Source organism: Myodes glareolus, chromosome 12 (assembly GCF_982192425.1).
Source record: "Myodes glareolus chromosome 12, mMyoGla1.1, whole genome shotgun sequence".
Taxonomy (NCBI): Eukaryota; Metazoa; Chordata; class Mammalia; order Rodentia; family Cricetidae; genus Myodes; species Myodes glareolus.
Window position 1 is genome coordinate 31,595,607 of NC_142037.1, and position 15,892 is coordinate 31,611,498.

At 48.6% G+C, this 15,892-nt stretch overlaps 1 protein-coding gene across 1 annotated transcript in view; it reads right to left on the reverse strand.

Moving 5' to 3' along the window:
- Nucleotides 1–5,434, reverse strand: part of Scara3 (scavenger receptor class A member 3) — a 33,417-nt gene extending 27,983 nt beyond the window's left edge. The window contains exon 1 of the mRNA XM_085698661.2: nucleotides 5,171–5,434. Coding sequence (XP_085554787.2) covers nucleotides 5,171–5,177 — 7 coding nt within the window. The 5' untranslated portion in view covers nucleotides 5,178–5,434. The remainder of the gene's footprint in view (nucleotides 1–5,170) is intronic.
- Nucleotides 5,435–15,892: the final 10,458 nt, after the last annotated feature.

A 15,892-nucleotide genomic window follows, 5' to 3' on the forward strand; every position in this document is an offset into this window, starting at 1 on the left:
TTTTCTTCTGTCCCTTCGCCTTCCATTGAGTGCTGGCCACCCCTTCTGTCCCAGCTTTGTTTCTCACCCCAAGAGCCTCATTCCTTTCTGCTGAAGCTCTCACATGGAAGTCCCTACACCTTTGCCATATTCTTGCCCATGCAGCCCAGCTTCCTCCCAGCCTGCTAACTCTCCCTCAACTCTGTGGATCACTTCTTCCCTCCCTCCCTCTCTCCTTCCCTCCCTCCTTCCCTCCCTCCTTCCCTCCCTCCCTCCCACTTTCCATGCCTTGTTCTTCACCTGTGTCCGAAACCTCTGGGCTCCATGGCCAGTTTGCTACCTTCCTCTTGTTTTTCTAAAAGTAGAGGTTTCCCAGCACAGGATAAAGTTGTCAGAGAGCCTAGTTTAGGTGTCAAATATGCATTTTTCTGACAAGCCCTTTGGGTTTTCCGAGGACAATAGGCGACACCAGGGCACAAGGCTGCCCTGGTCCACAGCCTTCAGCTTCTCTTTGCAAGCCCTCAACCCTAGGCAAATCTGTCTACTCGCCAGCATGCTTCCTGAAGTACCCAAGACTCAACACACACTGGCACCACTTCTAGCCTCTCAAAGTTGCCCCACCCTTGACTCCTAACTGGAGCCCTTTCTGAACATTTATTCATTTGCCCTTTGGGACTCCTGTGGAGTCCGCTGTCCATGCTACCCTCTTTGTTTTTCTGCACCGCTTGTCCTGAGCATCCAGGGCTGCCCTTGGATGTGCATGCCTTGTCTGCCACAGTTGGCAAAGCTGCTTCCCTTTCAGATTCTGTGCCTCATCCCCTGACGCAGGTCTCCCATATACGTTAGCTGTCTGGAAGGGGTAGGGTGACACCCCAGAATAAGCAGCTGTCCCGCTTGGGTTCAGATGGGAGTGAAGTTACTTTCCTTTAACTCTGAAGAAAGGTGTGTGGCTTCTAATAAAGTTGTTGACATCCCTAGAAACCCAGGCCAGGATCTTGGGGAACTATGTATGGGACAATCATTCTATGTCCAATTGGGAAAATGCCCAGTGAGACCCCAGGAGTTCATATCCAAGGCTATGGAACATCCAAAAAGAAAAAAAAAAGCTAGAAAAATACACACTCTCTCCTTGACACCTCTTTTGTAACAATGGCCACTTTCAGCCTCTTTCATAATTACAGGGTACAAACCTTGTGTCCCAGCAAAGGGAAAGCTCCTTGGGAGAAAGGGTGGTATCTAAGCACTTTGTAGCTTTCTTGGCCTCCAGTCTCAAGACAAAGGATCCTGGCATCTAACATCTGGTTAATACATATTTACACGCATTTTTATCACCTGAGCTCAGTTCTGAGAATAGCATGGTGTGATTCTTGATTTAAAAGAGCTCAGCCCAGTGTGTATGTAGGGTTAACACATTATAAAATAAACAGGTATTGTGAGCTCTCTCGAGTGCCAGAGAATGGGCAGACAGACTGCTTATGAATCCTCATATTCTGATACCTCTCTGTGGCATCATCCATCCTTGGTGAGGGGACTGGGCCTAGGGTGCGCTGTGCTGTGATAAAGCTGGTCTGTGAAAGACTGGGCTGACCTCAGCACACAGCACACACACACACAACACACACACACACACACACACACAGAGAGAGAGAGAGAGAGAGAGAGAGAGAGAGAGAGAGAGAGAAGCATAGCATAATTGAATGCAGGTGGAGTGTATGCAAGAGTTCAATGCCCATCATACCACCCCGGATGCCAATTCTAACACCCAGACCAGCTGTGCATCCATAGAAACTGCCAAGCTGTCCACCAGCACCTGTCACAAAGCAGCATGCTTTTCTCTCTCACACACAAATTCGCTCTGAGATATGAGTCTTTTGGTTTTAAAGTTACCCCAGATGGAATAGCAGGGCAACAGCTTTTTCATGAGAACTTTTGATATCTTGGAATTGATCTCTACCATCCAAATCCCTGTGACCTATGTGGCTCCTGGACCAGTGGGCGGCTCTTTTCACCTTAGTGCCATTAGCTCCTTGGTTTAGATGCTAGTCTCCTTTCTGAGCATGGAGGGTATGGCCTGCTGCCTCCTAAGTAAGCAAGCTGAGGGGTGGCCTTGTCCACAGTGTGGATAATTTTTTAGCCTTTTGGCCAAAGTCAAATGTCAGTCACGGAGCTTTCTTTTTGTCTTATTAGTTTATTTTTATTTTACACATATAGACAAAGTAGCCCACATGGAGCTCTGTGAACCAATGTGTGTACACGACACATGTAGAGGCCAGAAGAGGGCATCTAATCTCCTGCATCAGGAGTGACAGGCAGCTGTGAGCCACCATGTGGGTGCTGGGAACCAGACCCGGGTACTCCGGAAGAGCAACTGGCATTCTTAACTGCTGAATCTTCTCTCTAGCCCCATGGGGCTGTGTTTTTACCACCTTCTTTCCTCCCTGCCTGCCTTTACTCTGTGTTTCAGGGTCCTCTCTAAGTTTTGGGGAATGGCTTGCTCCTCTAGCGCCGGGGAGTGGTGGAGCCCGGCTCCGTGCTTCCCACGCAGGCAGGCAGCTGGGTCACATATCTATCAGGGACAGAGACACACAGCAAACATGTTTCCCACCGCCCTCCACCACTTCACTTCTGTTCATCAAGAGGTCCTGGGACCCAGGGTTTCCCAGGCCTCAAGAACACTCAGGAGGAGAAAGGGGCCCAGAGACCACAGTGACAGAACCAGGACTGGAAAAACACAGCTGAGCTGCAAACTGCGCGTCTTTGATGTCTGAGCCTTTACAGCCAACCTGGCTGCTTCTGGAAGGCTCTGGGAGGGCTTTTTGTCAAGCCGCTGTCACAGGTGGCTGTGGGAAACTCTGAGGTGGGCTTGTCACCAAGAGGCTTGTGGCAGCTGTTTGCTCCTAGGCTTATGTGTGAGAGAGGCCAGGTGCCAGCCTTCGTAAAAAGACATGGCTACCTGGGAGGCCTGGCTGGCCACCATCAGGAGGGAGCCCCTCCCCCACTCACCATCAGCAGAAACATCCTGGCTGCCAGAGCAGGGCCCTGACCCTGGGGTGCTCAACGGGTCTGTTTTCTGGTTTAAATACTATCCTCACCAATGCTCCCTCCCTCCCTCCCTCCACAAAACATCACATCACTGTGTTTGCTTTGAGCAGAGGACATTATGGTCCTTTGCCAGCCGATGTAATTGGAAGATTGGTGGGGCCTTGGAGGAGCCAGAAAAGTCAGCCTCCCTTGGGGAAGGGCCTCTTTGCAAAGTCCCCCTCGCCCCCTCCGAAGGGCACCACGCTTTTCACTGCAGTGGAAAAGGCCAAACATTTGCTGTTTCCTTCAACCCTGCCCGGTCCATCATAGGTAGAGGTGACGGCTCTTCCTGACTACTGGGCAAGAGGCATGCTGGGAGTCAATCATTTCCTCTCCTGACAGCTCTGTACCCCTTGAGATCCTGGGGTATCACAGGAAATCACCGGAGGTTTCTAAAGAGCTACCCTGAAACTTGTGAAGGGGAGTATCTTGGAATCTGGGGAGACACCAGAACTGGAGCAGGAGGAGTGAGCAATCGTCTCTGGTCCTTCTTGGGGACCTCCTAAGAAATATTCATCCACACTTGCTCTTTTGTTCCCAGCACGAGTTTTGAGCCCTATTGTTGCCTTTTTATATTTTGTCTGCAGTTGTGTGTGTGTGTGGGGGGGCATGTCAAAAGCACACTGTGAAGTACAGCATCCGAGCACCATCGGCAAGGTCCAGGGCAGCCTGTGGTCTGCAGACTATAGCAAGATGTATTCTCAGAACTTTCAGAAAATGGCCTGCCCCAGGACGAGAATTGGGAGGAGAGAGCGCCAAGGAGGCAGCAGCTAGAAACAGGGACCCATGGCAAAGCTCTTCTTGGTCTGCCAAGGGGACTCCCCAGGGCTTGATTTACCCAGATTGGTCTAAGACTCCATGAGGCCATCAGAGAGCAAAGCATTGGCAGAAGGTGCTCCGGGTAAGGGGGAGGGGTATGAAAGCAGGAAGGACTGACCTCTGGGCTGGAGGTCAGAGTCCTGGGCTCTAGACCCTTTGGCTAACAGTGAGTTGTACGCTGCTCTTCCACACTAGCTATGAAATTCCTGGGGCACAGCACAAAATGAAAGTTGGGGACGGGGAGAAGCTTGGTTAAAAACATTATGAATTTCCAGATACCATCAGTGGCAACTTGAACAAAGTGTGGGCGTCATGGGGATGCTGAACATGCCGCACATCCAGGTTCAGCCCTACTCTCTGAGTCTCCGTTTCCTCTGCTCTACAATGCAGAGGTTGAATGAGTCATAGAGTTGTCTTCGCTTGAAGACCCAACCCTTGAATACCAAAGGAACCAACCACAGCGGCTCCAGTTGAAGCAGGCTTGGCAGATGGGGGCTGGACCTCTTGGTACCACGGGGCCTTTTCAGCCTCACCTGAGAGTGTAGTTTTAGAGCCCTGAACACCATCCCCAAGGTCCTCTCAGGAAAGGAAAAAGTGGTGAAGTTCTCACTGTCGGAACACAAGCATCCCCTGGACTGACAGAGGAAGGTTACCAGCAGGTGCAGGAAAGAGCACCCCAAACCTCAGGACTCCTCCAAAGTTTTCTTCTCCCCCACTCCCCAGGGCCAGGAAGGGAGCTCTCCAGGACCCAGGAGCAGCAGCTTGGAATCAAGAAAGGCTCCTTCTTCCATTCCAACTCTGCATGGCCCTCAGGGCTTGCTCATGGTCCCCAGGTCAGAGGTCATGGAGGGTCAGACAGAGTTCAGATGTCAGAAAGGGCAGGACTCAGTTGGGACTCTAACTGGCATGATTGTCTCGAGGGGAAGAGTGCAGCTTATGCCTTGGTGGGGCCTGCAGGAGCCCCTGGGATGGGACCTCAGCTGTGGTCTACACCGAGCATCTTTCTGTGCTCCCTGGGAACCAGATCAGACTCTTCTCTGTACTTTAAATTTGTTTCGAGGCAATGGCGGTGAGCCGGCACTGCAAGTGCCATGTGTGTTCATTTCTACCCTCTTCTCTTCCCCTGGACTTAGGACTGCCCTCCTCTCAAAAAGCAGCCCCCCCCCCCCTCATCGCATCTGGAATGTTTTCCCCAGCTCTGGGGACTCTCAACCCTCCTGTAGCTCAGGCGTCAGGGTGCCCCTTGCCCGCTCCTGGGGAGAAGGATGGTTAATCCAGGGAGTCTGCTTACCTTTCATGGTCCCTTCTGCACGGGCCTCTGCAGGGCCCAGTGGTGCTCAAAACGCCTTGGATGGAGCGGGAAGCCGGGGTCTTCCCCAGGCAATGACCGCCGGCCCTAGGCGCGGCCAGCGGGATTGGGAACCGCGTGGGGACACATGCGGCGCTGTGTAGCTTCACAGGCGGTGTGGCCGGAGAAGGATCCCCGGAGTCGCAGGCTGGGGCCGCCGCGCTGCCCGCCGGAGCCGGGCGAGCTGTGCCGCCCCGCGCCCGCCGTCTTGGCCTCGCGCGCATCCCTCCCTCCTCCTCCCGCCCTCCCTCGTCGTCACAGCTTGGGCCCCAGCCCAGATCAACTTCCTTGATATTTTCAAAACTGCCGCGGCCGGGTCCCTTTGTGCCCCTGGGCCCCTGGTACGCTGCGATGGGCGCGAAGGAGGGTTCGCCACCCCGGGGCATAGTACTGTTACTATTGTAGTGGGCGGGGCCCGGGACCCTGGATTTCAGCCTTGCAGAGTTCCCTCGCCCATCTGTAAAGAAAAGGGACCTGGAGGAGCAAGAATTCTTGGGGACCAGCCCTCTGCCAACTGTTGATTTTGCGCAGGTCTGTGTTCTTCACATCTACACTTCTTGCTTCAAGCCTCTACTTCCAGATAGCCTCTCAGTCCTGGTAAACTATATAGTTGACACCTCTTGGTTGCTATGGCTCTCTGCCACTGTCAAGCTGAGTAAAGCTGAACTCTGCATGGCCCTGAGCACTCCCCAGATCTGGCTACAGGTGGCGGGCCACTGATGTAAAGGATACTAGAGGAAAAGCTATTTCAGACACCGAGTGACTCTTGTCATAAAGCCCTCTGGGTGTGTCATTTTGCATTAAATGAGCATATGTTAACCACGCATTTACAAGTCACCTACCAACTTCTAGATCTTGCTCTAAGTTCTAGGGAAAGGTGGAGAACACATCACCTCTCAGTAAGGAATGAAGAGCCAGCAATTCAGCAACAGCGCAGAGATGTGGCGGATATGACCGAAAGAGCAGGGGGCTCCAGAGTGAGGACAACCTAACCTGATCTCTTCTCATGGCTGAAGAACAGAGACTAGAGAAGGCAACATTGAGATTAACATATAAAGGAAGCCAATTGGTGAATGAGAGCCTTTCACTCTGCCCCCCTCCCGCCACCCCCCCACCCCACCTAGGGGTCCCTGACACAGACTTCAGAGAAATGGTGTTATATAAATGACCTCCCGGCCCAGCAATTTGGAGGCATTTCCCATATGGGCTTACTAGTCCACTCTCATTCTTGGGGTGGAGGAAAGTTTTTCCTTCCTTCCTTCCTTCTTTCCTTCCTTCCTTCCTTCCTTCCTTCCTTCCTTCCTTCCCGCCTGCCTGTCTTCCTTCCTTCCTTTCTTCCTTCCTTTCTCTCCTTTTTAAAGCTCCGTTTCTATTTGTAACATGTATCCTGGTTCAGTTCTTTACTGCCCTGAGACTCACACCCACCCCTGTAACAGTCTGACAGCCGTAGCTCTGATGTCCCCTCCAGCCCCTACACATCTTCCTCATTTAAGGCTGGAGGAAAGCACCGAGGGTCAGGGGTAGAGAGAGACACTGCCGCTCACCCGGCAGCCTAGAGAAGGCACAGCTCAGTCACCTGCACTCTGCTTGGCCTTGCCCTGGGACGTCGACAGTTTGCAAAGGGTGTCCTCTGACTAGACCAGCAGAAACTCGGGCTCCCTGGAAGCGGGGAGGCCAGGACGCTAAGTCCGCCCTGCGAGTCTGGGTTTCTGAGAATCACTACCTCAGGGGACTTCTTCGGAAATGCCAAGTAGGCAGGCATCTCCATCAAAAGAAACTTCATCTCAGGGGTGGCCTCTGTCGTGAACTTGTTTGGCCCTCTGTATTATTTGCTTTCCTTGTGGCTGGGATGAAATCGTGACAGAATGGATGAAGGAAAAAAGGGTTTATTTGGGCTCCTGGGTTGAGCATGCGGTCTAACCCGGAAGGAGAAGCTGATGGCTTCTCCAGATGTGGTCACAGGAAGGTGAGGCAGCTGGTCACACTGGGTCCACAATCAAGAAGCAGGGAGAGCTGGATGCTGGTGTTTAGTTCACTTTCTCTCTCTTTTCTTCCCTTTTTATTCAGTTTTTTTCCCCCAGTAGGATCTCTCTGAGTAGCCCTGGCTGTCCTGGAACTCGCTCTGTAGGCCAGGCTGGCCTCGAACTCAGAGATTCCCCTGCCTCTGCTTGCTGAATGCTGGGGTTAAAGGCGTGCGCCACCACTGTCCTGCTTTCTTCCCTTCTTAGTCCCTCCAGGATTCCAGGCCCTGGGATGGTGCCACTCATACTCAGGGTGGGTCTTCTCACCTCAGTGAAACCCCTCTGGAGACACCTTCATTGACACCGACAGATGTTCGTTTCCTGGATGATTCTAGGTCCTGTCAAGTTGTCAAAATCAACCATCTCTGCGGTCCTGTGAATGAAACACCACCATTATTTCCGTTATTCAGATAAAGAGACTAGGCATGGAAGGTAGAGTGGTCTACTGAGCTTGGCGGTTAGTGGGAATGGTGGGATTTGAACCTGGGCAGGTTAAAAACTTGGTAAAGTATCATGAGCAGTGCTTAGAAATTTGTAGACAGAATGAGTTTTAAAAGAAGACCTCCATTTTGTGTAGCTGGTGGGGAAAGGGCCTCACCCTTGTGTGAAGGAATAGGACACCACTCCCAGGGCCTTTCTGGGTCTGAGGGTATGCTCATTCTGGTCATTATTCTGATCATGCAAGAACATCAACCATCGGGCCTGAGAACTGTCACTTCTGGTTGCAGATGGAGCCTGGGTGAGCCCAGAAGAGCAAGGGTCAGCCCTGAGGATACAGAAGGTCTTCAGAGGCCCCACAGGACTCTGGGGAGAAGAACTCAGGTTATGGAGTGATGAGGAGCTAGCACACAGCAGGGGTGAAGATCTGCCCGGTTTAGGGTGAGAGGAGACCTAGTAGAGCAGAACCTTGCCACAATGCAGGAGAAGAGCACACAGGGTCAAATAGAATCCACACCAGCCTTTGGGTGACCACTTTCCTCTGCAAGTTCAGGCACTTTCTACCCACAAACAGAGGGGTGGGCCTGGGTCAGTTGGAACATCTCTCACTGAAGGGCAAGGCTACAAGGCCTTGGGAGAGGACGAACGCTTGGAGGTCAGAGCAGAGGCCTAGGTGGCAGTATTTAGAGAAGGGTGGGGAGACCGTTCGTCACCATTTTCACCTTCAGTTGTGGCAGGCAGTGGATGACTGCACACACACAGGTCATACCTGGGCTGAAAGTCAAAGGAAAAGGCTAAAAGCAGAGGTCCTTTCCAGGAAGAAGTATGACCACTGATGACTGACGTGCCAGGGATTGGCAAAGACGGAGAGCCCAGTGTTCCTGAGAAGTGTTGCCAAAGCCCTGCTTTCAAGTCCTGCAGGGCATTCCATGGCCAGCACCAGTTCTCCTTGACTTGAGGCAAAAGTCCTTCCTCACTCTTCCTGCCAGCCTCAGTGTTCCTCCTCCGGCTCTGGTTCACCACCTCCCCACTGCCCGCTGCTCTCTCACACCCCTCCTACCAAGGGATGAGGCCTCTGGCAGCATCTCCACTTTTCCTGCTACCTGGCACAAAAGTCTCAGTGCTTAGAAGTCTCCCCCCTCCTCCTGATTACCAAACAGAGCAGTCTTTCTCCACCCACAGCCTCTTCAGCCTTGGGCAGTGAGCACTATCAATGGATGTTACTCGGAATTCTGCAGAGATTTGGAACCAATAGGACACATATTTAGCTCTCCCCCTTTTATGGGAATAGGTCCCCAGATGCTCAGTGGACACCTGAAACCATAGATAGCACAAACCATAAATACACTGCGTTTGTTCCTATACATAGACCTATGGTAAAGTTTAACTCATAAGTTAGACATAGTAAAAGGACTAATAATAAGTACGATAAAAAGGACCAATCATTAAAAACACTGTGTTTAAAGTTATGTGAGAGTTGTCAGTTTCTCTCAAGATACCTGATCGTGCTGTGTGTGAATTAACTGGTGTGTAAGAATCATACCACAGATATATGAGACAAAGGCCTAAGAGTGTAAAAATGTCATAATTATCACTAGTCTATCAACTAAAAGTAAATAATAACAATAGTAATCTAAGTTTCTTGCAAACATATTCTGAACCTAAACAGGAAAAGATAATATAAAAATGTGAATATCTCCAAAATAAAGTATAAATTGAAAGCAATTATCCCTTTTTAAACGAGGAAACATCATTTTTAAATTCATGCAAATGATTTCAAATATGCAAGAACTGAAAAAAGTTTTAAAGGAAAGCTCTACATAATTAAAGCAATGTATTCCACACACATAAAGAAACCAATTAGATGAACAGACTAGAAAGTTTGATATAGATCTAAGCTTGTTTGAGAAACTTCGCATATGGAGAAATGGCATATTAACTTGGCATGGATAGGGTCATGTGATGGTTCATTCCAGTTGTCAACATGATGAGATCTAGAATCACTAGGGAGACAGGCATCTGGGTATGCTTGCAGGGAATTTTCTTAATTAGGTCACTTGAAGTAGGAAGACCTCCCCACTGTGGGTGGCATCATCCCCTAGGCTGGACTGAGCATTGGCCTTCACAGCTCTCTGCTTCATGACTGTGGAGGCAATGTGACCAGTTGCTTTAAACTCCTGTGGCTGTGATCTCCCAGCCATAGTAGATCGCGCCCTCCAACTGTGAGCCAAAAAAAGCCTTTCCCCCTTAAGCTGCTTCCATCAGAGTATTTTACCATAGCATACGGAAAAGCGACAAAGACAATTTCTCTGATAATAATGCTACATATTAGGTTACTAATCTAGAATAAAATGGAGCTAGATCACCACTTTACCCTCCCCACACTCTGACATACAGAGTTATTTGCACACATTCCATTTTATTTAGATATAAAGATAACACAATAGAAGCTAAATGAAAACAAAGAGGATAGTGGTCTATCTTTGAGTTGAAGGAAGAACTCAAACAAGACAGGAAAACCAAAGACTAAAGAAAAAGATAAACAAATTTTATTTCACAATCAAAGGAAAAATACAAAGAAATGACAGCTTGATAGAAAGGGGGGTGGAGATACAGTTCTGGGGTTAAGAGCCCTTGCTGTTCTTCCAGAGGATCCACGTTTGGATCCTAGCATTCATGTCACTCCAACTCCAGGGCATCTGACACCCTCGTCCACCTCTTTGGGTCCACAACACATACACAAATACATACAGACATGTCAATAAACATAGAAATAAATTTAAAAGAAAGGGAAGCTGGAACACACAAGGGATTACTTTCCTTTTTTCTTTGTTTACTTAAAAACTATTATAATTGATTGAAAAACACAAATAATTTGTTAACACAAACACACAGTATGGATAGCCAAGACACAGAAAAAGGAAGAGAAAAGGAAGTTTTACTTCAAAACAAAGAGTTGAAATCCATAAATATGCAAAGAGATTGTGACAGATAATGCCTGCCTCTCTGTCTCTGTATCTCTCTCTCTCTCTCTCTTTTTTCCTGAGGCAGGGTCTCATTTAAAATCCCAAACTGGTCTGAACTTGCTATGTATCCCAGGCTGGTCTCCCTCAAATTCATGATATTCAAGAGCAGGTATCACTACTCTTGGTGGAAGACATTATCTTTCAACTTATCAAACAGGCACAACCAAAGGACAACATTTATCATGGTGATCATGTGAGAAGGGGCATTCTTAGAGAAGTTAAAATCCCAGAAATCCTTGAGGGGAAGTTAACAGACCATGTATCTGAGCATTAAGAATGAGCCCTCTCCAGTAGGTGAAGTGCTTGCTGTCCAAGCAAAAGGAACAGAATTTGCATGCCCAGAAACAACATCTGGACATGTCCATGCCCATCTGAGATCTCAGTGCTCCTACATGCTGTGGGACGATGGTCTGTGCCCCATCACTTGTATTTTAAATAAATACTGATTGGCCAATAGCCAGGCAGGAATTGTAGGCGGGGCAACCAGGCAGGAAGTAGAAGTGGGGCAAGGAGAACAGGAGAATCCTGGAAACAGGAAAGAGTCAGTTGGCAGTTGTCATCCAGTCACAGATGAAGCAAGATGTGACTGTCTTGCCAAAAAAGGTACCAAACCACATGGCTAACACAGACAGGAATTATGGGCTAATATAAGTTATGAGTTAATAAGAAGTCTGAGCTAAAAGGCCAATCAGTTTATAATTAATGTAGGCCTCTGTGTGTTTATTTGGGACTAAACAGATGTGGGACCTGGTTTGGACAGAAGCCTCTGTCAACACCTACAGAGAGATGGGAAGGTGGCTAGTCTGGTACACAGCAGGGAACAAGAGATTCTGTCTCAAACAGGTTGTTCTCTGACCTCCACTCATGTGCCATGCAACATATAGAGCAACCCATATACACATACATGAACATGCACACACTTCACACATAGAGATTTAAGAAAAAACAATACGTTGTCTGCTTCATCTGTCAATGTCTTAACCTTGTTGGGAGCAGCAAAGGCATCAATAAATTCAGAGGCATGTGGAAGGTCATGATTTATGACATGGCTTAGACAGGCAAGTCAGATTAAGAGAATGATGGAATAAAACATATTTAGTTTTACTATGGGATGCTGTAAAGCTGCCCAGAAATATGGGTTAGGTTGTCCTATGTATTGACTTAAAGTCCTGTCTATAATATTTCATTAGGTAGAAGAGAGCAAGTTGCATATGATTTAATTAGTGTTTTTAAAACTGTGTGTGTATGTGTACCACATGTGTGCAGTACCCGAGGAGGCCATAAGAGGGAGTCAGATCACCTGGACCTGGAGCTAGAGGCTGTTGTGAGGGCTGGAAACTGAACTTAGATCCTTGGCAAGCACAGCAAGAGTTTGCTGTTAACTGCTGAGCCATCGCCTCAGTGTCTTTAATATTAATTTTTTATAGGAAGAGAAAAAAAGACAGCAATCTATTTTTAGATATGTATTTGCAAACATACACTACGTGTAAATGTGTGCATAAAAAATAAACCTCTACTACTTTAGAAACATGAAGTTCAAAGAAGAGTTGATAATAAGACAGATAAAGAAAGGGAGACTGTTTACTGACTGTGTATTCATCTTTTCCTTTAAATCTTTGAGGGGATGTGGAGCCAGCAGTATCTGTATCTTTGTGTCCTCCAAGCTTGCCCCATAAGTCAGTTTACATCAGTGCAAGAAGCACAATATTATGCATTTTATATATTATACAAAAGTGAGCAGAGACAGGGCCGGGAAATCACGAAGAGAAAGTGTTTCCTGTGTTTAGTCTACAGCCACACATAAAGGCAATGGAGCGTGTTCGGGGCAGGGATGGAGAGGGTGAGGCATTGAAGGAAACCTCGGGCAGGTCAGATGCGTTTTGGGTTTTCAGGTGTTTGACGAGTTGGCTTGTGGAAGAAAGGACACGACCGCATATTGTCTCAGAAATAAGCTGTAAGAGGCCCCTGTGTGGAGGAAACTGCAGGGGCTTCAGCCAGAGCAAGCAGAGACCTGCTAGGGGTCCTCTGAGTCCGCTTCCCCATGCTGCTATAAAGGGAATATTACCACACACTATCAAATGCAGCAAAGCATAAGTCAACAGTTTACAAATTGTGTTTCTAAACTGTGGCTACTTTTACTTGGATGCCTGCATATATAACATGTATTAATATATTAATATAAAATTTTATATGTACTAATATGGTAACACAAATAGATTTCTGATTTTATTACCCATAATGTCACCTTCACCTGTTATTTATTGACTTAATGCACTGTAAAACTATTACTGCCCAGAGAGTGATTCTGGGTGTGGGTCACGGGACTCTGCTCTTGTCCATTTCTACCTTGTTTTGTTGATAACTGAAGTCGTCCCGATGCATGCCGAGTTCACTGAGCTGGCTAATGGCAGGGCTGTGGGTGTGTAGGAAGGGCACCGAGTAAAAAAAATCACACACAAGACATTTGGGTAGCCGGAGATGCTGAGCAAAGCTGAAAAAGAAAGATCACCACAATGCTCTTTACTCGGGCCAGCAATCTTCCGCCACAACCACAGAGAAAAGAAACAAATGCCTCGGTCATAGCCCACAATGCGAGAATAGTGGGGAACAGCAACCCCAGCTGACAGCCAGTGAACTCTGTGAATCAGCCCGTGACTCAGCATCTAGCTCAAGGCCAATGAGGAGTATTTAGAACAAGGAAGTGTGTGGTCCTCTTCTGCTCTGCATGGTCATGTCTGTTACTCCTGGCACTGGCAGGCCCAGAGCTGGGTTTCAAGAGTGACAAATTCAGAAGGTCAAAGCCTGGAAGGGTCTGCAAATGATGACAATCACAGGGCCTCCAGCTCCAGGCCTCTGAGGGAAGCAGACTGAGTTGCTTTCAACCATCAGATGGCCTTTGGGAAACATAAGTAGGATTTCTTTGTGTGGTCCTGAGGCCAGAACTGAGTTTAGAGTCAGCCCTACAGGGGTCAATAGGCTTCAGCCAAGACGCCCTAAGTATCAATGACTTTCCTAAAGAACAAATTGCTTGTAAGGGAGGAAGCCTGTTCTGAGATCAGAGGCATCCAAACAGAAGCATGGGGAGTGGGATGGGGGAGAGGCACCTGGTAGGGATGCTGAGTAGGAAGAGGAACTTGTGCGAGGGTCGAACCAGTTGTCTTCTGCAATTTTCCTAGGATTCTAAAAATCCAGGTCTGGGGAGATGAAGGCCCCTGGTCCTGTGTCAAAAGTAGCCCATACTCATAACCTCAGAGCTGGGGAGGTAGAGGCAGGAGGGTCCTAAGGCTCCCTGGGCAGCTGTTGGCCTAGCCTACCTGGCGAGTTCCACGCCAGCGACAGATCCTGTCTAAAGCACAAACAACAGCTGGATGGCACCTGAGAAGGGACACCCGGGGCTGTCCCAAGGTCTCACGTATGCACATGTCTGCATCTGCACACACGAGTATGTCCATAAACACACGGACACACCCACAAATCAAGTGGAGCATTCCAGATTTGTGCCAGTTTTCTCAAAGTTGAATGTCCAAACCATGTGTACTTGGGAACTGGAGAAAAACAACCACTTGCAATCTGGGCCGGGGAAACCTTATCATCGCCCTCTCCCTGGGTCCCCTACATCAGCTGACTAAGGCAGATCTCCTGTCTGTCCTCCAAAGAACACTCCTTACAGGCATAGCTATTGTAGTCTGTGCCCGCCACATCCAACAGAGAATGGGTTGCAGAGCAAAAAAGTTACAAGGTCACCAGTGTCCGTGGAAAATGTAGCTATTTCTGATAATTCTTAGTTTTTTTTTTCTTTATAAGGAACACAAAGGAAGTTTCTGGTGGAGAAAAATTCCCCCGAGTTTCTGTTGACTCTTAGTTATCTTTGCAGGCTTGGCATTGGATCAGGTTAGGCTAAAGGAAGCCTTAGAGAGGACCCATTTCAGGTTCATCCTTCCCAGACGGAAGAAAAGAGGGCCCGAGGGCAACGTGGTTCATCCAAAGACACCAGGTGCCTCCAGGCACAATTGGGACCGTAGCCAGCCCCAGCCCCCACTTCTGCTGAAGCCTAGACAGTTCCTGTAGGCTGCCTTCTGGGAAAGGTCCAGAGAAGCACAGCCTCTGGCCTTGGGCAAATGGAAATCTGGCCTCCTGGCTGTTCATTTATAGACATGAAAGGGACACGTAGGCCCTGACCCCACACCTCTCCTTTAAGACCTTTCTCTTTTACTCGGTTTAGAAGACCCTCCTCCTAAACTGCGTGCCTGCTCTGGTTCCTCACTGACTTGAGAGGAATACCAGACCCTTGCCCCATCTGTTGACACACACATGTTCCAGGGTCCAGAGTGGGAAGCTTGGCTCCTCTTCCAAGAAGTAGTAACATGGTAGAGGTTTCTAGACTGTTCCTCCTTCCCAGAGATCCCTATGACAGACGTTCTTGCTCTCAGCAGAAAACAGCTGGGGAACCTCTGGGCACCTCTGGATGCAAATCCAGCTACTGAGTCAGCAGGGCCCAGTAGAGAATGTCCATGGTAGCACTTATTTCTTATGAGTGCATATATTAATTATACAAAATAATGCGTTTACTAATGACATGTATAGTGTAATGAATGCAGTTTGACCTTCTCTCATTTACTCTTTCTTGTTCTCTTCCCCTTCTTATAGTCTCTTGTCTTTTCTTCCTCTGTCTTGTGAGTTTCATTAGGGCTGCTGATAAGAGCATGGAGAAGGAAGCTATTCATAGAAACACGGGCACCTTACCAGTGGCTGGACCACCGAAGAAAGAGGGATAGTGTCTTGAAAACAGGTATGGGGTTCCTAGGCCCAGGGCCAGAGAAGCCCACCCTGTTTGTCTGGGTCCCATGGACGTAGGAACAATGCTGAAGTTCTAGGGATCCCAGAGACGGGGAGGGCTTCTGGGTCCCTGGTGTATGATTTGCTCATTCTTAACCCGTTTCTGTTTCCTTCATCTGTCTGCCAAGGGACCGGCAGCCCATTGGGAGGGCTTCAGGAGCCAAGTACCCCAAGTGCGTACTCTTCTCTAGCACAATGCCTATGACATCTTCAGTGTTTCTGATATTCTCCCATTTAAATGGGAGAAAAGAAAGGAAGAGCGGTTAATGGGTTAATGTGGAAGATGGACGGACTGCAGTAGGGTGGGTGTCAGGTGGTGGAATCCTGCGCCTGTTTGGGGATGT